Source organism: Trachypithecus francoisi, unplaced genomic scaffold (assembly GCF_009764315.1).
Source record: "Trachypithecus francoisi isolate TF-2019V2 unplaced genomic scaffold, Tfra_2.0 Lachesis_group15, whole genome shotgun sequence".
Taxonomy (NCBI): Eukaryota; Metazoa; Chordata; class Mammalia; order Primates; family Cercopithecidae; genus Trachypithecus; species Trachypithecus francoisi.
Window position 1 is genome coordinate 72,596,963 of NW_022681460.1, and position 21,090 is coordinate 72,618,052.

The 21,090-nt window shown below is 41.8% G+C and overlaps 1 protein-coding gene across 8 annotated transcripts in view; it reads right to left on the reverse strand.

Moving 5' to 3' along the window:
• Positions 1-21,090, reverse strand: part of PHACTR2 (phosphatase and actin regulator 2) — a 308,168-nt gene that overhangs the window by 31,647 nt on the left and 255,431 nt on the right. For all 8 annotated transcript variants that reach the window (XM_033235201.1, XM_033235199.1, XM_033235205.1 and 5 more), the window contains one exon: positions 19,793-19,930. In XM_033235201.1, the coding sequence (XP_033091092.1) occupies positions 19,793-19,930 (138 nt within the window). The remainder of the gene's footprint in view (positions 1-19,792; positions 19,931-21,090) is intronic.

Here is a 21,090-nt window from a genome sequence, read left to right on the forward strand (position 1 = left end):
AAAAGGTCTTTGATAAAATTCAACAGCCCTTCATGCTAAACTAGGTATTGATGGAATGTATCTCAAACTAATAAGAGCTGTTTATGACAAACCCACAGCCAATATCATACTGAATGGACAAAAACTGGAAGCATTCCCTGTGAAAACCGGCACAAGACAAGGATACCCTCTCTCACCACTTCTATTAAACATAGTATTGGAAGTTCTGGCCAGGGCAATCAGTCAAGAGAAAGCAATAAAGGTCAAATTATTAAATTTGACCTTTTTATTTGATAAATTTGATAATTTGATAAATTATTAAATATCAAATTATTAAAGCAACAGAGTCAAATTATCTCTGTTTGCAGATGACATGACTGTATATTTGGAAAACCCCATCGTCTCAGCCCCAAATCTCCTTAAGCTGATAAGCAACTTCAGCGGTCTAAGGATACAAAATCAATGTGCAAAAATCACAAGCATTCTTATACACCAATAACAGATAAACAGAGAGCCAAATCATGAGTAAACTCCCATTCACAATTGCTACAAAGAGAATAAAATACGTAGGAATATAACTTACAAGGGATGTGAAAGACCTCTCCAAGGAGAACTACAAACCACTGCTCAAGGAAATCAGAGAGGACACAACCAAATGGAAAAACATTCCATGCTCATGGATAGGAAGAATCAATATACTGAAAATGGCCTTACTGCCCAAAGTAATTTACAGGTTCAAAGACATCCCCATCAAGCAACCACTGACTTTCTTCACAGAATTGGAAAAAACTACTTTAAACTTCATATGGAACCAAAAAAGAGCTCGCATATCCAAGACAATCCTGGGCAAGAACAACAAAGCTGGAGGCACCTTGCTACCTGACTGCAAACTTTACAAGGCTACAGTAACCAAAACAGCATGGTACTGGTACCAAAACATATAGATCAATGGAACAGAACAGAGTCCTCAGAAATAACACCACACATCTACCACCATCTGATCTTTGACAAACCTGACACATACAAGCAATAGGGAAGATTCCCTATTTAATAAATGGTGTTGGGAAAACTGGCTGGCCATATGCAGAAAACTGGAACTGGACCCCTTCCTTATACCTTATACAAAAATCAACTCATGATGGATCAAATACTTGAATGTAAGATCTAGGACCACAAAAATCCTAGAAGAAAACCTGGACAATACCATTCAGGACAGAGGCATGGGCAAAGACTTCATGACTAAAACACCAAAAGCAATGGCAACAAAAGCCAAAATTGACAAATGGGATCTAATTAAACAAAACAGTTCCTGCACAGCAAAAGAGTGAACAGAGTGAACAGGCAACCTACGGAATGGGAGAAAAGTTTTGCAATCTATACATCTGACAAAGGGCTAATATCCAGAATCTACAAAGAACTTAAACAAATTTACAAGAAAAAAGCAGACAACCCCATCAAAAAATGGGCTAAGGATATGAACAGAAACTTCTCAAATGAAGACATTTATGCAGCCAACAGACATACGAAAAAATGCTCATCATCACTGGTCATGAGAGAAATGCAAATCAAAACCACAATGAGATACCATCTCATGCCGGTTAGAATGGCAATCATTAAAAAGTCAGGAAACAACAGATGCTGGAGAGGTTGTGGAAAATATGAATGCTTTTACACTATTGGTGGGAGTGTAAATTAGTTCAACCATTGTGGAAGACAGCGTGGCGATTCCTCAAGGATCTAATATTAGAAATACCATTTGACCCAGCAATCCCATTACTGCACATAGACCTAAAGGATTATAAATCATTCTACGATAAAGACACATGCATACGTATGTTTATTGCAGCACTATTCACAATAGCAAAGACATGGAACCAACCCATATGTCTATCAATGATAGACTGGATTAAGAAAATGTGGCACATATACACCATGGAATACTATGCAGCCATTAAAAAGGATAAGTTGATGTCCTTTGCAGGGACATGGATGAAGCTGGAAATCATCATTCTCAGCAAACTATCACAAGATCAGAAAACCAAACACTGCATGTTCTCACTCATAAGTGGGAGTTGAACAATAAGAACACATGGACACAGGGAGGGGAACATCACACACTGGGGCCTGTGGGGAGTTGGGGACTAGGGGAGGGATAACATTAGGAGAAATACCTAATGCGGGTGATGGGTTGATGGGTGCAGCAAACCACCATGGCACGTGTATACCTACGTAACAAACCTGCACGTTTTGCACATGTAACCCAGAACTTAAAGTATAATGAAACAAGAAAGAAAGAAAGAAAGAAGGAAGGAAGGAAGGAAGGAAGGAAGGAAGGAAGGAAGGAGAAAGAAAGAAAGAAAGGGAGAGAGAGAGAAGGAAAGAAAGAAGAAAGAAAGAAGGAAGGAAGGAAGAAGAAAGAAAGAAAGAAAGAAAATGCAGACCTTGCTGCCTTCCCAAGACAGAAAGAAAGAAAGAAAGAAAGAAAGAAAGAAAGAAAATGCAGACCTTGCTGCCTTCCCAAATAGCATGAGCTGTGGGGCCAGAATTAACTAGAATTGCCATTTTGATATCCTTTATTTCTTGGGTAAAATTATGATGGGATGTGGAGAGGATTTCTGGACTACTCATCAATCAAGTTCAATGCCACAAGGAGGTAAGTGTTGCCCTTCTGCTGCTAGGGCAGCAATGAACAGGGCAAAGAATAGCTTAGGGAGAACAAAAATCTCAGGCTTTCTTAGGACCTGTTTAGGCACTGTGTTCCTGGAAAGACTGTATGTGTTATTCAACTTCAAATCTCCAGTATCTAGGATGATATTTAATATATTATAAGGTTTTTAATAAGTGATTACTGAGTTGGACAAAACCACAGCTCATCTGAAAAAATTCTACACTCTCTTTCACTGGATAGTTTTAGACTAGATCATAAACTGAGGAATCAACAATGAAAATATCACCAATGGGGAACAAAGGTTGGCTTCTCATCCCTGACCATGAGTATAATATTGGTAAGAGCTACCATTTATTGATGAGCAGGAATTCTAGAGATATTCTACCTAATTCTCAAGATAGATATAATTGGCTTTATTTTGCTAGTAAGTAAGCCTAGGTTAAACGACTTGGCCAAGGTCAAACAACTACAAAGTGGCCAAGTCAAGAATCAATCCATCCTAGAAGTGCCCAGCTCTAAAGACTGCCCTTCTCTCCTCCATGGAGCTTCCAAGCTCTACTCTAAGGAGATGGTTACCGGCAGGCAAGCCTACATCTTCAGGCAAATTTGATGGCCTTCTCTGACCTCACCTGTCTGCCACTGAAGGGCCAACTCATTTATCAACCTCAGTGCCGGAAACCAGGCCATCTCTATTTTACTGTACATGTATTTCTAGTGCTCTAAGTACATATATTCTAAAACTGACAATTTTATTTTGTTTATTTTTGTTTTAGAGACAGGGTCTCATTCTATTGCCCAGGCTGCAGTGCAGTGGCACAATTATAGCTCACTGCAGTCTTGAACTCCCGGACTCAAGGGATCCTCCTGCTTCAGCCTCCCAAGTAGCTAGGAATACAGGGATGTGCTACTACACCTGGCTAAGTCTTTTAGTTTTTGTAGAGAGAGGGTCTTGCTATGTTGCTCAGGCTGGTCTTTAACTCCTGGCCTCAAGTGACCCTCCCACCTTGGCCTCCCAAAGTGCTGACATTACAAGTATGAGTCATTGTGCCCTGACCTGAAAATTTTATGTTAAAGGTGAATAAAGCTCAATCAAGTTCACAATTAATAAGGCATTTCTCCCATCACTTCTCTTTTCCAACATGAGCCATTTAACCAGACTACCAGATTTCAGAGATTCCCCACCAAACCCAGCAAGGGCATTCCTCCTTCATAGAAAGGAGAGACATTGATTAATTATTGACTGATTGGTTACTACTCTTTAAAATGCAAGGGGGTAGCTTAATGGGGCTAAGAAAATGGCACTAAGATAAGAGAAAGAAAAATGGTGCTCCTTTAGGCTGACAGGAATTCATTTTTTGTTTGTTTGTTTGTTTGGTTTTGTTTTGTTTTTGAGATGGAGTCTCACTTTGTCACCCAGGCTGAAGTGCAGTGGTACAATCTCAGCTCACGGCAACTTCTGCCTCCTGAGTTCAAGTGATTCTCCTGCTTCAGCCTCCCAAGTAGCTGGGACTACAGGCAGGAGCCACCACGCACAGCGAATTTTTGTATATTTAGGAGAGATGGGGTTTCACCATGTTGGTCAGGCTGGTCTTCAACTCCTGACCTCAAGAGATCCACCCAACTCACCCTCTCAAAGTGCTTGGATTACAGGCATGAGCCACTGCACCTGGCCTCATTGTTTATTTTTTAAAGCAGAGGTGGAAATATTTATCTTGACTAGTTTTTTTAAAATGGGACATAGACCTCAAAAGTTAAAAATAAAACTCATTTTTAAACATAATAGTTAAGTTACAATTTTTACATGAATTAACTTAATACAATATATTATTTTAAATTTGATCTAAATATATATATAATAAATAATATATTACAAAATGCTTTAAGGTGAAAAGCAAGAAAAACCAGAAACGCTGGTTAATAATGGTGATTAGCATGTGTCATTTTCATTCTAAAATAAAATATACACTAAGACCATTGATAGTTTTAGGATCTCTGGGCAGTAAGTACAATTTCATCACATATATCTTTTAACAACTAGAGGCAACAATTTTTGTCAGTGTTAAGTAGGAAATGGTATTTTTAGAAATTCTTTTTTTTATTTTTTTTTAATTTTTTTTTATTTTTTATTATACTTTAAGTTCTAGGGTATATGTGCATAACGTTTATATCATGTATAACTCCCCAGTGCAATCCCTCCCTCCTCCCCCTCCCCATGATAGGCCCCAGTGTGTGATGTTCCCCTTCCCGAGTCCAAGTGATCTCATTGTTCAGTTCCCACCTATGAGTGAGAACATGCGGTGTTTGGTTTTCTCTTCTTGTGATAGTTTGCTAAGAATGATGGTTTCCAGCTGCATCCATGTCCCTACAAAGGACGCAAACTCATCCTTTTTGATGGCTGCATAGTATTCCATGGTGTATATGTGCCACATTTTCTTAATCCAGTCTGTCACAGATGGACATTTGGGTTGATTCCAAGTCTTTGCTATTGTGAATAGTGCCGCAATAAACATACGTGTGCATGTGTCTTTGTAGTAGAGTAATTTACAATCCTTTGGGTATATACCCAGTAGTGGGATGGCTGGGTCATATGGTACATCTAGTTCTAGATCCTTGAGGAATTGCCATACTGTTTTCCATAATGGTTGAACTAGTTTACAATCCCACCAACAGTGTAAAAGTGTTCTATTTCTCCACATCCTCTCCAACACCTGTTGTTTCCTGACTTCTTAATGATTGCCATTCTAACTGGTGTGAGATGGTATCTCATTGTGGTTTTGATTTGCATTTCTCTGATGGCCAGTGATGATGAGCATTTTTTCATGTCTGTTGGCTGTATGAATGTCTTCTTTTGAGAAATGTCTGTTCATATCCTTTGCCCACTTTTTGATGGGGTTGTGTGTTTTTTTCTTGTATATTTGTTTGAGTTCTTTGTAGATTCTGGATATTAGCCCTTTGTCAGATGAGTAGGTTGCAAAAATTTTCTCCCATTCTGTAGGTTGCCTGTTCACTCTGATGGTAGTTTCTTTTGCTGTGCAAAAGCTCTTTAGTTTAATGAGATCCCATTTGTCAATATTGGCTTTTGCTGCCGTTGCTTTTGGTGTTTTAGACAGGAAGTCCTTGCCCATGCCTATGTCCTGAATGGTACTACCTAGATTTTCTTCTAGGGTTTTTAAGGTATTAGGTCTAACATTTAAGTCTCTAATCCATCTTGAATTAATTTTCGTATAAGGGGTAAGGAAAGGATCCAGTTTCAGCTTTCTACTTATGGCTAGCCAATTTTCCCAGCACCATTTATTAAATAGGGAATCCTTTCCCCATTTCTTGTTTCTCTCAGGTTTGTCAAGATCAGATGGCTGTAGATGTGTGGTATTATTTCTGAGGACTCTGTTCTGTTCCACTGGTCTATTTCTCTGTTGTGGTACCAGTACCATGCTGTTTTGGTTACTGTAGCCTTGTAGTATAGTTTGAAGTCAGGTAGCGTGATGCCTCCAGCTTTGTCCTTTTGACCTAGGATTGTCTTGGCAATGCGGGCTCTTTTTTGGTTCCATATGAACTTTAAAGCAGTTTTTTCCAATTCTGTGAAGAAAGTCATTGGTAGCTTGATGGGGATGGCATTGAATCTATAAATAACCTTGGGCAGTATGGCCATTTTCACGATATTGATTCTTCCTATCCATGAGCATGGTATGTTCTTCCATTTGTTTGTGTCCTCTTTGATTTCACTGAGCAGTGGTTTGTAGTTCTCCTTGAAGAGGTCCTTGACATCCCTTGTAAGCTGGATTCCTAGGTATTTTATTCTCTTTGAAGCAATTGTGAATGGAAGTGCATTCCTGATTTTGCTCTCTGCTTGTCTGTTACTGGTGTATAAGAATGCTTGTGATTTTTGCACATTAATTTTGTATCCTGAGACTTTGCTGAAGTTGCTTATCAGCTTAAGGAGATTTTGGGCTGAGACGATGGGGTTTTCTAAATATACAATCATGTCATCTGCAAACAGGGACAATTTGACTTCTTCTTTTCCTAACTGGATACCCTTGATTTCTTTCTCTTGCCTGATTGCCCTAGCCAGAACTTCCAACACTATGTTGAATAGGAGTGGTGAGAGAGGGCATCCCTGTCTTGTGCCAGTTTTCAAAGGGAATTTTTCCAGTTTTTGCCCATTCAGTATGATATTAGCTGTGGGTTTGTCGTAAATAGCTCTTATTATTTTGAGGTACGTTCCATCAATACCGAATTTATTGAGCGTTTTTAGCATAAAGGGCTGTTGAATTTTGTCAAAAGCCTTTTCTGCATCTATTGAGATAATCATGTGGTTCTTGTCTTTGGTTCTGTTTATATGCTGGATTACGTTTATTGATTTGCGAATGTTGAACCAGCCTTGCATCCCAGGGATGAAGCCCACTTGATCATGGTGGATAAGCTTTTTGATGTGCTGCTGAATCCGGTTTGCCAGTATTTTATTGAGAATTTTTGCATCGATGTTCATCAGGGATATTGGTCTAAAATTCTCTTTTTTTGTTGTGTCTCTGCCAGGCTTTGGTATCAGGATGATGTTGGCCTCATAAAATGAGTTAGGGAGGATTCCCTCTTTTTCTATTGATTGGAATAGTTTCAGAAGGAATGGTACCAGCTCCTCCTTGTACCTCTGGTAGAATTCAGCTGTGAATCCATCTGGTCCTGGACTTTTTTTCGTGGGTAGGCTATTAATTGTTGCCTCAATTTCAGAGCCTGTTATTGGTCTATTCAGGGATTCAACTTCTTCCTGGTTCAGTCTTGGGAGAGTGTAAGTGTCCAGGAAATTATCCATTTCTTCTAGATTTTCTAGTTGATTTGCGTAGAGGCATTTATAGTATTCTCTGATGGTTGTTTGTATTTCTGTGGGGTCGGTGGTGATATCCCCTTTATCATTTTTTATTGCGTCTATTTGATTCCTCTCTCTTTTCTTCTTTATTAGTCTTGCTAGCGGTCTGTCAATTTTGTTGATCTTTTCAAAAAACCAACTCCTGGATTCATTGATTTTTTGGAGGGTTTTTTGTGTCTCTATCTCCTTCAGTTCTGCTCTGATCTTAGTTATTTCTTGCCTTCTGCTAGCTTTTGAATGTGTTTGCTCTTGCCTCTCTAGTTCTTTTAATTGTGATGTTAAAGTGTCAATTTTAGATCTTTCCTGCTTTCTCTTGTGGGCATTTAGTGCTATAAATTTCCCTCTACACACTGCTTTAAATGTGTCCCAGAGATTCTGGTATGTTGTATCTTTGTTCTCATTGGTTTCAAAGAACATCTTTATTTCTGCTTTCATTTCGTTATGTACGCAGTAGTCATTCAGGAGCAGGTTATTCAGTTTCCATGTAGTTGAGGGGTTTTGATTGAGTTTCTTAGTCCTGAGTTCTAGTTTGATTGCACTGTGGTCTGAGAGACAGTTTGTTATAATTTCTGTTCTTGTACATTTGCTGAGGAGTGCTTTACTTCCAATTATGTGGTCAATTTTGGAATAAGTGCGATGTGGTGCTGAGAAGAATGTATATTCTGTTGATCTGGGGTGGAGAGTTCTATAGATGTCTATTAGGTCCGCTTGGTGCAGAGATGAGTTCAATTCCTGGATATCCTTGTTAACTTTCTGTCTCGTTGATCTGTCTAATGTTGACAGTGGAGTGTTGAAATCTCCCATTATTATTGTATGGGAGTCTAAGTCTCTTTGTAGGTCTCTAAGGACTTGCTTTATGAATCTGGGTGCTCCTGTATTGGGTGCATATATATTTAGGAGAGTTAGCTCTTCCTGTTGAATTGATCCCTTTACCATTATGTAATGGCCTTCTTTGTCTCTTTTGATCTTTGATGGTTTAAAGTCTGTTTTATCAGAGACTAGGATTGCAACCCCTGCTTTTTTTTGTTCTCCATTTGCTTGGTAGATCTTTCTCCATCCCTTTATTTTGAGCCTATGTATGTCTCTGCATGTGAGATGGGTCTCCTGAATACAGCAGACTGATGGGTCTTGACTCTTTATCCAGTTTGCCAGTCTGTGTCTTTTAATTGGAGCATTTAGTCCATTTACATTTAAGGTTAATATTATTATGTGTGAACTTGATCCTGCCATTATGATATTAACTGGTTATTTTGCTCATTAGTTGATGCAGTTTCTTCCTAGCCTCGATGGTCTTTACATTTTGGCATGTTTTTGCAATGGCTGGTACCGGTTGTTCCTTTCCATGTTTAGGGCTTCCTTCAGGGTCTCTTGTAAGGCAGGCCTGGTGGTGACAAAATCTCTAAGCATTTGCTTATCTGTAAAGGATTTTCTTTCTCCTTCACTGATGAAACTTAGTTTGGCTGGATATGAAATTCTGGGTTGAAAATTCTTTTCTTTAAGAACGTTGAATATTGGCCCCCACTCTCTTCTGGCTTGTAGAGTTTCTGCCGAGAGATCTGCTGTCAGTCTGATGGGCTTCCCTTTGTGGGTAACCCGACCTTTCTCTCTGGCTGCCCTTAAGATTTTTTCCTTCATTTCAACTTTGGTGAATCTGGCAATTATGTGTCTTGGAGTTGCTCTTCTGGAGGAGTATCTTTGTGGCGTTCTCTGTATTTCCTGAATTTGAATGTTGGCCTGCCCTACTAGGTTGGGGAAGTTCTCCTGGATGATATCCTGAAGAGTGTTTTCCAACTTGGTTCCATTTTCCCCCTCACTTTCAGGCACCCCAATCAGACGTAGATTTGGTCTTTTTACATAATCCCATACTTCTTGCAGGCTTTGTTCATTTCTTTTTCTTCTTTTTTCTTTTGGTTTCTCTTCTCGCTTCATTTCATTCATTTGATCCTCAATCGCTGATACTCTTTCTTCCAGTTGATCGAGTCGGTTACTGAAGCTTGTGCATTTGTCACGTATTTCTCGTGTCATGGTTTTCATCTCTGTCATTTCGTTTATGATCTTCTCTGCATTAATTAGTCTAGCTGTCAATTCTTCCACTTTTTTTTCAAGATTTTTAGTTTCTTTGCGCTGGGTACGTAATTCCTCTTTTAGCTCTGAGAAGTTTGATGGACTGAAGCCTTCTTCTCTCATCTCGTCAAAGTCATTCTCTGACCAGCTTTGATCCGTTGCTGGCGATGGGCTGCGCTCCTTTGCAGGGGGAGATGCGCTCTTATTTTTTGAATTTCCAGCTTTTCTGCCCTGCTTTTTCCCCATCTTTGTGGTTTTATCTGTCTCTGGTCTTTGATGATGGTGACGTACTGATGGGGTTTTGGTATAGGTGTCCTTCCTGTTTGATAGTTTTCCGTCTGACAGTCAGAAGGACTGTCTGTTGGTCTGTTGGAGATTGCTTGAGGTCCACTCCAGACCCTGTTTGCCTGGGTATCAGCAGCAGAGGTTGCCAAAGATAGAATATTGCTGAGCAGCGAGTGTACCTGTCTGATTCTTCCTTTGGAAGTTTCCTCTCAGGGATGACTCCACCCTGTGAGGTGTGGGGTGTCAGACTGCCCCTAGTGGGGGATGTCTCCCAGCTAGGCTACTCAGGGGTCAGGGACCCACCTGAGCAGACAGTCTGTCCGTTCTCGGATCTCAACCTCCGCGTTGGGAGATCCACGGCTCTCCCCAAAGCTGTCAGACAGAGTCCTTCGCCTCTGCACCGCCCCCGCTGCTTTCCCTATTGGACCTCAGCTGTGGGCTGTCCCCAGAGGTGGAGTCTACAGAGACAGGCAGGTTTCCTTGAACTGCTGTGAGCTCCACCCAGTTCCAGCTTCCCAGCGGCTTTGTTTACCTACCTAAGCCTCAGCAATGGCGGGCGCCCCTCCCCCAGCCTCGCTGCTCCCTTGCGGATAGATCGCCGCAGACTGCTGTGTTAGCAGTGAGGGAGGCTCCGTGGGCGTGGGACCCTCCCGGCCAGGTGTGGGATATATTCTCCTGGTGTGCCTGTTTCCTTAAAGCGCAGTATTGGGGTGGGAGTTACGCGATTTTCCAGGTGTTATGTGTCTCAGTTCCCCTGGCTAGGAAAACGGATTTCCTTCCCCCTTGCGCTTCCAGGTGAGGCGATGCCTCGCCCTGCTTCAGCTCACGCTGGTCAGGCTGCAGCAGCTGACCAGCACCGATTGTCCGGCACTCCCTAGAGAGATGACCCCAGTACCTCAGTTGAAAATGCAGAAATCACCGGTCTTCTGTGTTACTCGCGCTGGGAGTTGGAGACTGGAGCTGTTCCTATTCGGCCATCTTGCTCCGCCCCTCAGAAATTCTTAAAAGTACTGTGCATTAAAGTGTTTTTCTTATTTTTGCAGTTTTGAATATTCAGATATGGCCCAATGAATATTCATCACCTGTGTATATACAATATACTACACATAAACATCTTAAATTGTTGCATTTTTCTATTTTTTATCTTTAAAAAGTGTACCATATTATTCATTTATTTATTTATTTTGAGACAAGGTCTGGCTCTGCTGCACAGGCTGGAGTGCAGTGTCATGGCTCTCTGCAGCCTCCTGCTTCTGGGCTCAAGCAATTCTCCCACCTCAGCTTCCCGAGTAGCTGGGACTACAGGCACGTGCCACCACATCCGGCAAATTTTTTGTATTTTTTAGTAGAGACAGGGTTCCACCACATCACTCAGGCTGGTCTCAAACTCCTTAGCTCAAGAAATCTGCCCACCTCGGCCTCCCAAAGTGCTAGGATTATAGGCATGAGCCACCATGCCTGGCCAATATTTTTTCTATTTAAAAGAAATTCTACCTCTTAATTTTCTTGTAGAGATACACACACATACACAATAAAAATCCACTTCTAAAAATGCTGCCTTTTAGACTTTAAAAAGTCTCAGGAGAAATGTGAGAGATACTGTCAGAGGGAGAAAATGAGGCCCATGTGTGAGGAGGAAGGGGCTGTGGCTATGCTCTGGGGATCAGATCTGCAAGGGAAATGCCAAGGTCATGTGCCTTCAAAGCACTCATAAACAGAAACAAAGCCTGTGGCAGAAAACCTGGCCATGTACCTTTCCCCTGCAGCCTGGAAGTCCAGAACAAAATCCCATTTTTGTTTCAACATAAAATTAAAAAAAAAAAAAAATCCTCTCTGTTACAGCTAGAGAGGAATGAGCTTTACCTTCTAACAAAAGAACAAGAGTTAAAAAGAACCATTTCTAGGGTTTGGACAATTTAGTTTCCATATGAGGGTGGTTAGTCATTTAGACTCTCCCTGTTTGCATACTTGGCAACTGCAGTGACCTTTACTCATTTATCTGGCCCTACCTGCCTTTCTGAAGTTTTGCGTTTGAATAATAAGATAGCTGGGAATGGGCTGGGCGCGGTGGCTCAAGCCTGTAATCCCAGCACTTTGGGAGGCCGAGACGGGCGGATCACGAGGTCGGGGTATCGAGACCATCCTGGCTAACATGGTGAAACCCCGTCTCTACTAAAAAATGCAAAAAAACTAGCCGGGTGAGGTGACGGGCACCTGTAGTCCCAGCTACTTGGGAGGCTGAGGCAGGAGAATGGTGTAAACCCGGGAGGCGGAGCTTGCAGTGAGCCAAGATCCGGCCACTGCACTCCAGCCTGGGCGACAGAGCGAGACTCCATCTCAAAAAAAAAAAAAAAAAAAAAATAGCTGGGAATGGTGGGTGTGGAAAATTATATTTTCCAAATTTGGCCACAATTGTAATCTCGTCACTCCCTGTCAAGAAGTGGAGCTAATTAATTCCCCTTTCCTTGAAGCTTGAGCTGGTCTTATGACTTGCCTGTAACTAACAGAATGTAGTAGAAGTGAGGCTGGATGCCTTCCAAAGCCAGATCAGGTAAGGCCATATAGCTTTTACCTGGTTCTCTTGGGACATTTGCTCAGCCACCATGTAAGAAGACTGATGACTCAGGCTACCATGCTGAAGAGGCCATGTATAGGTAAGTTTGGTCGACTAGGAGCCAGAGTTGAGCCCTGCCTCTGAGCCATCCCTACCAAGACACCAGACATGTTAGAGAGGCTGTCTTGGAGCCTCCAAAGTAGCCTATTTGTCAGCTGAATAACATTGAGTGACCTTAGTCAACCTCATGAAGAGCAGAAGAATCACCTAGCTGAGCCCTAAATCTCCAACCTACAAAATCTGTAAGATATAAAATAGTTGCTGTTTTCAATCACTAAGTTTTGGGGAAGGTCACTGCACAGAAACAGTGACTAGAGCAGGGTCAACTAGGAGCCACAAAACGAGAGGTGAATGACCAAAAGCCCACAACTGAAAGGAAAGGAGGATGGAAGAAACCTTGCACCAAGTTCAGAATGCAGTATTATTTCTAGCAAAATGGCATCCCAGATGCCTTGACTAACTCTTCTATTGAAAAACAATTAAAATGCTAAACATAGCATCTAAAAACTGCTTTAAATGTACTAAACAGTTGGGAAAAGAGTAAAAAATACTTCAACGAGAATGAGTAAAATAAGATCATGGCCAGAGAAATAAGGTAAGTTAGCAATGAAACTGGCTGTGACCTTGAGGGCACTTGTGTTAAATCTAGTGAATTTAAGGAGGCATCTTTATGATTTGGTGAAATACAGAAGACACACAAAATCCACCCAGGTCTAATAAATAATTCTCTCTCCATAAATTGGTGACCAAATGGCATATCCTCAGTGTAAGGGTAAGCTAGAATATCTGACCCTTCAAGGACAAACAAAAAATTGCAAGCTGGTGCTTAGTGTCAGGCCTTTGAGCCCAAGCTAAGCCATCATATCTCCAGTGACCTGCACATCCAGCTGGCCCGAAGCAACTGAAGATCCACAAAAAAAGTGAAAATAGCCTTAATTGATGACATTTCACCATTGTGATTTATTTCTGCCCCAACCTAACTGAGCAATGTACTTTGTAATCTCCCCCACCCTTAGGAAGATTCTTTATAATCTTCCCCACCCTTAAGAAGGTTCTTTGTCCCCACCCTTGAGAATGTACTTTGTGAGATCCACCCCCTGCCCCCAAAACATTGCTCTTAACTCCACCGCCTATCCCAAAACCTATAGGAACTAATGATAATCCCATTACCCTTTGCTGACTCTCTTTTCAGACTCAGCCCACCCACACCCAGGTGAAATAAACAGCCATGGTGCTTGCACAAAGCCTGTTTGGTGGTCCCTTCACATGGACGCGTGAGACATTCAGTGCTGAAGACCCGGGTCAGCGGGACTCCTTTGGGAGACCAGTCTCCTGTCCTCACCCTCACTCCGTGAAGAGATCCACCAACGACCTCAGGTCCTCAGACCAACCAGCCCAAGGAACATCTCACCAATTTTAAATCGGTTAAGCGGCCTCTTTTTACTCTCTTCTCCAGCCCCTCTCACTATCCCTCAACCTCTTTCTCCTTTCAATCTTGGCGCTACCCTTCAATCTCTCCCTTCTCTTAATTTCAATTCCTTTCATTTTCTGGTAGAGATAAAGGAGACACATTTTATCCATGAACCCAAAACTCTGGCACCGGTCACGGACTCGGGAAGGCAGCCTTCCCTTGGTGTTTAACCATTGTGGGGACGCCTCTCTGATTATTCACCCACATTCCCCTGGTGTCTGATCTCCGCAGGGACGCCTGCCTTGAACATTCACCCACATTCCCTTGTTGGCAAGTCAATTGCGGGGATGCCTGCTTTGGCTGCTTACCCATGTTGTAGCCCTCTACCCTTCTTTTTAAACTTGCCTCCTTCAACTATGGCAAACTTCCACCCTCCATTCCTCCTTCTTCTCCCTTAGCCTGTGTTCTCAAGAACTTAAAACCTCTTCAACTCTAGCCTGACCTAAAATCTAAGCATCTTATTTTCTTCTGCAATACCGCTTGGCCCCAGTACAAACTCGACACCAGTTCCAAGTGATCAGAGAATGGCACTTTCGATTTGTCTATCCTACAAGATCTAGATAATTTTTGTTGAAAAATGGACAAATGGTCTGAAGTGCCTGACGTCCAGGCATTCTTTTACACATTCATCCCTCCCTAGTCTCTGCTCCCAGTGAGACCCATCCCAAATCTTTCTTCTTTCTCTCCTGTCTGCTCTTTCAGTCTCCACTCCAAGCTCTGAGTTCTCTGAATCCTTTTCTATGGACTCATCTGACCTCTCTCTTTCTCCCCAGGTTGTTCCTCGCTAGGCCAAGCCAGGTCGCAATTCTTCCTCAGCTTCTGCTCCCCCACCCTATAATCCTTCTATCACCTCCCCTCCTGACACCCAGTCTGGCTTACAGTTTCGTTCCACGACTAGCCCTCCCTCACCTGCCCAACAATTTCCTCTTAGAGAGGTGGCTGGAGCTGAAGGCATAGTCAGGGTACATGTGCCTTTTTCTCTATCAGACCTTTCCCAAATCAGTCAGCATTTAGGCTCTTTCTCATCAGACCCCACTAAACATATACAGGAATTCCGATATCTAACTCTGTCCTACAATTTAACCTGGAGTGACTTAAATGTCATCCTAACTTCTACCCAGATGAACGGGAAAGAGCTTTTTCTCTAGCCCAATCTCACGCCGATAACCGCTGGCTTCATGAGCCAGACCTCCAGGAAGGCATTAGAGCAGTTCCCCGAGAAGATCCCCAGTGGAACTATATCAGGTATAGCTAGGCGAGATTACATGGTTTCCTGCCTAGTTGAAGGGCTTAAAAGGCAGCTTACAAAGCCATTAATTATGACAAACTTAAAGAAACTACCCAAGTTAAAGAACCCAGCCCAGTTCATGGCCTGCTTAGCAGCAACCCTTAGACGCTTTACCGCCCTAGACCCAGAGGGGCTAGAAGGCCGCCTTATTCTTAATATGCATTTTATCACCCAGTAAACTCCCGACATTAGAAAAAGCTCCAAAAATTAGATTCCAGCCCTCAAACCCCACAACAGGACTTAATTAACCTCACCTTCCAGGTGTACAATAATAGAGAATAGTTGCAATTACTTGCCTCCACTGTGAGAGAAACCCCAGCCATATCTCCAGCATATGAAAACTTCAAAACACCTAAGCCACAGAGGTCAGGCATTCCTTCAGGTCTTCCTCCCCCAGGATCTTGCTTCAATTGCTGGAAATCTGGCTACTGGGCCAAGGAATGCCCGCAGCCTGGGATTCCTCCTAAGCCATGTCCCATCTGTGCGGGACCCCACTGGAAATTGGACTGCCCAACTGGCCCAAGGTTCTGACTGACTCCTCCCCAAATCTTCTCGGCTTAGCGGCTGAAGACTGACACTGCCCGGCCGCCTTGGAAGCCTCCTGGACCATCACAGATGCTTTGGGTAACTCTTACAGTGTAGTTACACTCCGTCCTCTTCTTAGTTAATACGGAGGCTACCAACTCCACATGACCTTCTTTACAAAGGCGTTTTTCCTTTGCCTCCATAACTGTTGTGGGTATTGATGGCCAGGCTTCTAAACCTCTTAAAACTCCCCAACTCTGGTGCCAACTTAGACAATACTCTTTTAAGCACTCCTTTTTAGTTATCCCCATCTGCCCAGCTACCTTATTAGATAGACACATTTTAACTAAGTTATCTGCTTCCCTGACTATTCCTGGGCTACAGCCACACCTCATTGCCACCTTTTCCCCCAGTTCAAAACCTCCTTCGCATCCTCTCCTTGTATCTCCCCACCTGAATCCACAAGTGTCTAGGACACCTCTACTCCCTCCTCGGCGACAAATGATGCACCCCTTACCATCCCATTAGAACCTATCACTCTCACCTCGCTCAACACCAGTATCCCATCCCACAGCATGCTTTAAAAGGATTAAAGACTGTTATCACTCTCCTGATACAGCATGGGCTTCTAAAACATATAAACTCTCCTTACAATTCCCCCATTTTACCTGCCCAAACACCAGACAAGTCTTACAGGTTAGTTCAGGATCTGCGCCTTATCAACCAAATTGTTTTGCCTATCCACCCCGTGGTGCCAAACACATATACTCTCCTATTCTCAATACCTCCCTCAACAACCCCTCCATAACCCATTATTCTGTTCTGGATCTCAAACATGCTTTCTTTACTATTCCTTGCACCCTTCATCCCAGCCTCTCTTTGCTTTCACTTGGACTGGGTACTCCCAATTCTTAGTCCTTTAATACCTGTTTTTCTCCTTCTCTTATTCGGACCTTGTATCTTTCATTTAGTTTCTCAATCCATACAAAATCGCATCCAGGCCATCACCAATAATTCTATATGACAAATGCTCCTTCTAACAACCCCACAATATCACCCTTTACCCCAAAATCTTTCTTCAGTTGAATCTCTCCCACTGTAGGTTCCCACGCCTCCCCTAATCCTGCTCGAAGCAGCTCTGAGAAACATCGCCCATTATCTCTCCATACCACCCCCAAAAATTTTCACCGCCCCAACACTTTACCACTATTTTGTTTCATTTTTCTTATTAATATAAGACAGGAATGTCAGGCCTCTTCACATGGACGTGTGAGACAGTAAGTAAGGGGATAGGCAGGGAGGGATGAAATGTACACTGAAAATTCAAAGCCATGAGCTAAACGTCACAGAGGTTTGTTGCTTCAATTCATAGTACCAAGGTAGTCTAAAATAACTCATTTTGATAATCTAGTTTAAAAGTTATATTTTTAAATATAACAAAGTTTTCATCAGGAAAATGTATACATTCTAAACATATATATCTAATGACACACCTCACAATAAATGAAGCAAAATTGACAGAATTATAAGAAGTACAAAAAAATCCACATAGTGGGAGATTTAACACATCTTATTTGTTACCTGACAGATCAAATAGACAAAAAAAAAAAAAAAAAAAAAACTAAGGCTACAGAAATCTGAATAGAACTAACAAGACTGATTTTACAGGAGAATTTGCACACCCTCAAACTGTAGGACACATATTGTTTTCAAGGACATATGAGACATAATTACTACAAATCCCAATATAAAGGCCACATCCCAGACCAATGAGATCAGCATCTCTGGAGAGGGGACCCAGACATCTGCATTCTTAAAGATCTATAGGTGATTCCAATGTGTAGCCAAGGTTGCAAATCACTGACACACAGAGTCATTTCTAACCCTCAGTGCTTCTATCAGAAAATAAGGAAGGATGAAAATTAATAATCTGGAGAGTCTATCTTAGGTTAGAACAGAACAGCCAATAAAGCCCAAAAAATTAAGGGGAAGAAGAGAAAAGAGCAAATAATGACATAAAAAACAAACATATAATACAGATGACCAAGAAAACTGAAAGCATATCTTATACTTTCCCCAAAAAACAACTCCAGGCAAACCAAGAAGTTAAATGTGAAAAGCAAAACTATAAACACTTTAGAAGACAGTATATGAGAATATATCTATCATTTTGGTATGCAAAGAATGTTTAAAACCAGAAACAAAATCATAAGCCATAAAGAAAAAGGTTGACAAATTTGACTGTATGAAGTTTAAGAATCTTGTTAAATCAATATTTGCAACATATATAACTGAAATATATGAAGAACTCCTATGAATCAGAAAAAATTGACAACCCAAAAGAAAATGGGCAAAAGACACTTCAGTGGAGTGGAATCCAAATGCCCAATAGGCATATGAAAATTTGCTCAACTTCACTCAAAATGAGCAAGAGGCAAAGTAAAAGCACAATGAAATATGACTTCCTAGCTTCCTCAGCCTGTGCTCTCCCTCCTGTCCTCAAGGGTCTGCTCCTTGCCTCTTCCACATAAGTACTGTCCTGTTACTCCAGTGATTTTTTTCCCACTCTATCAGTTACTGACTTTTCCTCCTGTATGTTCAACCTCTCCCTTTCTTTTGACCCCTTCACAGCATAAAAAATTGTTCAAGTATTTCCCATAAATTGAAAAAAAAAATCACTCCCTTGATACCGTATCTCGTTTTCCAAATTTACGCACCCAAGCTTATTAACCTTCACAATCACCAGCCATATGTTGAACGACTGCCTTATGATACTGCTACCCTTCAGGGCCCAAATTCTCAGGATTGTGTTTGATCCTCATTGTCTCCATCACAGGCTTCCACCCATCAGGCCACCAAAATGCTCCCTCTCACCATGTCACTGCACACACATGGCCGTCCTCCCTGACAGTACTTCCTAGCTGCTGTGCTACGAGCTTCTCCTCTTTCCCCACCTCACAGACATTTCTTCTCAATATTTTTCTGCTGCTTCTTCCTAAAATGTCCCTGGAGTGCTTTTCTCAGCCTCCTTCTCCTCTACTCTTGTTCTGAACATTCTTCCTTTGTGATCTTATTCCTCTTACTTTTCATTTGTACTTATGAACTAAGGATTTCTGAATCTGTATCTCCAGTATGTGCTTGATGCACAGTACGTACTTTAAATAATGAAGCTTCCTATTAAAAAGGGTCAGCACAGAGTGTGCTTAAATGCCTAGTTTTAGCATTAAGACGTGGCATGTTTAAGCAAAAGTACTTACGATTAAAAAAAAAACTGGATATAGCATAAGTTTATTCAATACCAGATTTTGCTAAGAGAGAAAAATTAGAACAATTTAAAAACAAATGGTTGGAAAGAATCTTTGCCTATGGAACAATGGTACTCATAAGATAAAAGTCTTTCTACATTGATAGAACCCACTGTATTTTTCATTTTTCAGGAACTGTGTGCAATGATTTAGAGTAGGGGTTGGTAAGCCTGACCTGCAGGCCAAATTTGGCCCACCATCTGTTTTTGTAGATAAAGTTTTATTGGAACATAAACATATCCATTCAATTACGCATTGTCTGTGGCTGTTTTCATGCTACAATGGCAGGACTGGGCAGTTGCAACAAAGATTGTATGGCCCACATAGCCTAAACTATTTGCTGTCTTGTCATTTCTATTAAAAGTGTGCCAGTCTTGACAAAAATCAAATCTTTCTATTGTTAACATATCCCTTTAAAATGATAAGTGGTATAAGTTATATTTTCTAAGAGTAAGGATAAATCCTGGATGTGAGAAAGCCCTCCCCATCCAGGTATGAAAGCAGGTGGGTTTTATGGTAAATAAGAACTACTTTTCTCTGAGACTTAGTTGAAAGAACTACATTGATATCACTAAACATATCACTTTAACTGGCTTAAATAATCAGAGGCAGAAAACCGTTGTAATATTTGGTAAGATCTCATCCCCTAGGATGACTTAAGTAGGGGGAATGTGGATATTGGAGCTTCCAGAAAAGCAACACAATCAACACGAAATCCACTGGGATTCTTGCCTTGTCTGCAGGTGTTAACCTGGCCCAGGGCTTGTCTGCTCGGCGGTCATAGTCAGGAGAATCTGTGACTTCTACATACTCATTAAATCGCAGGATCCTTCGAGCTTGTAGCTCTGCCACTGTGGGTCTCAGACTGAGCTGCAGGAGGACAAGGAAAAAGGCAGAGTTCAGTAAATCGCTTACAGCCTCATGGTGGCAAGTATTCTCTACAGAACACTTCAAAGTTATGCTTAAATAAGGTCACTTTCAGGCATCAAAAAAAAAAAAAGGCAACAGCATCTTGGGAATTTCTAATGAGAACTAGAAAGCCGTGTGCCCTAATTTTTGAGACTATAAAAAATCATCGTTTCAGATAGGTCACAGTCTTTGGCAACCACCTGCATTATGCTATTTTCCCCAACTTGCCTGGCACTGTGATAAAGGTCTATCATCCCTGACTCAAGGAATATGCAATGCACAGACACAATAGTAACCCAGATACAGAACGGCTGGTTTGGTGATTGAATTATCAAGGCAAAAGCCATGGATTGAATTATCAAGGCAAAAAACTTCTAAAAGTTTTTCTAAAAAACTTTTAGAAATGGCAACAAAAGCCTGTTCCTATAATATTAAACACATACACTCAGAAATGTACAAAGTTATGACATACAGGCCGGGCGCCGTGGCTCACGCCTGTAATCCCAGCACTTTGGGTGGCCGAGGCAGGCGGATCATGAGGTCAGGAGATCGAAACCATCCTGGCTAACACAGTGAAACCCCCTCTCTACTAAAAATACAAAAAAAAATTAGCTGGGCGTGGTGGCAGTCACCTGTAGTCCCAGCTACTTGGGAGGCTGAGGCAGGAGAACGGTGTGAACCCAGGAGGCGGAGCTTGCAGTGAGCCAAGATCGCACCACTGCACTCCAGCCTGGGTGACAGAGCAAGACTCTGTCTCAAAAAAAAAAAAGTTATGACATAGAAAGGGTCCAATAAAGGGTATGCCTACAGCACAGCTGTCCTTAAGATATTCATAATAAGGACAAGGCCCCAACAGGAAACATGCCCTTGGCCAGAAAAACCAATGTACAGGAATGGGGAGGGGAGAGCTGGTGGAGAACTGTACTTCCTTGAGACCATCACTGCTTAAAATCAACTCCAACCTTCAAGACACTTCCAACAACTTGGGTCCCTCCTTGTGGTCTTCGCCAGATTCAAATTTGTAATTATATTGCTTTTCTCTCTGGTTCCTTTCTCAAACCAAAGAATAAGATTCTGACAGGTGAAAGAAAGCTGGCCCCCTGGTAAATAGGCATTATCTA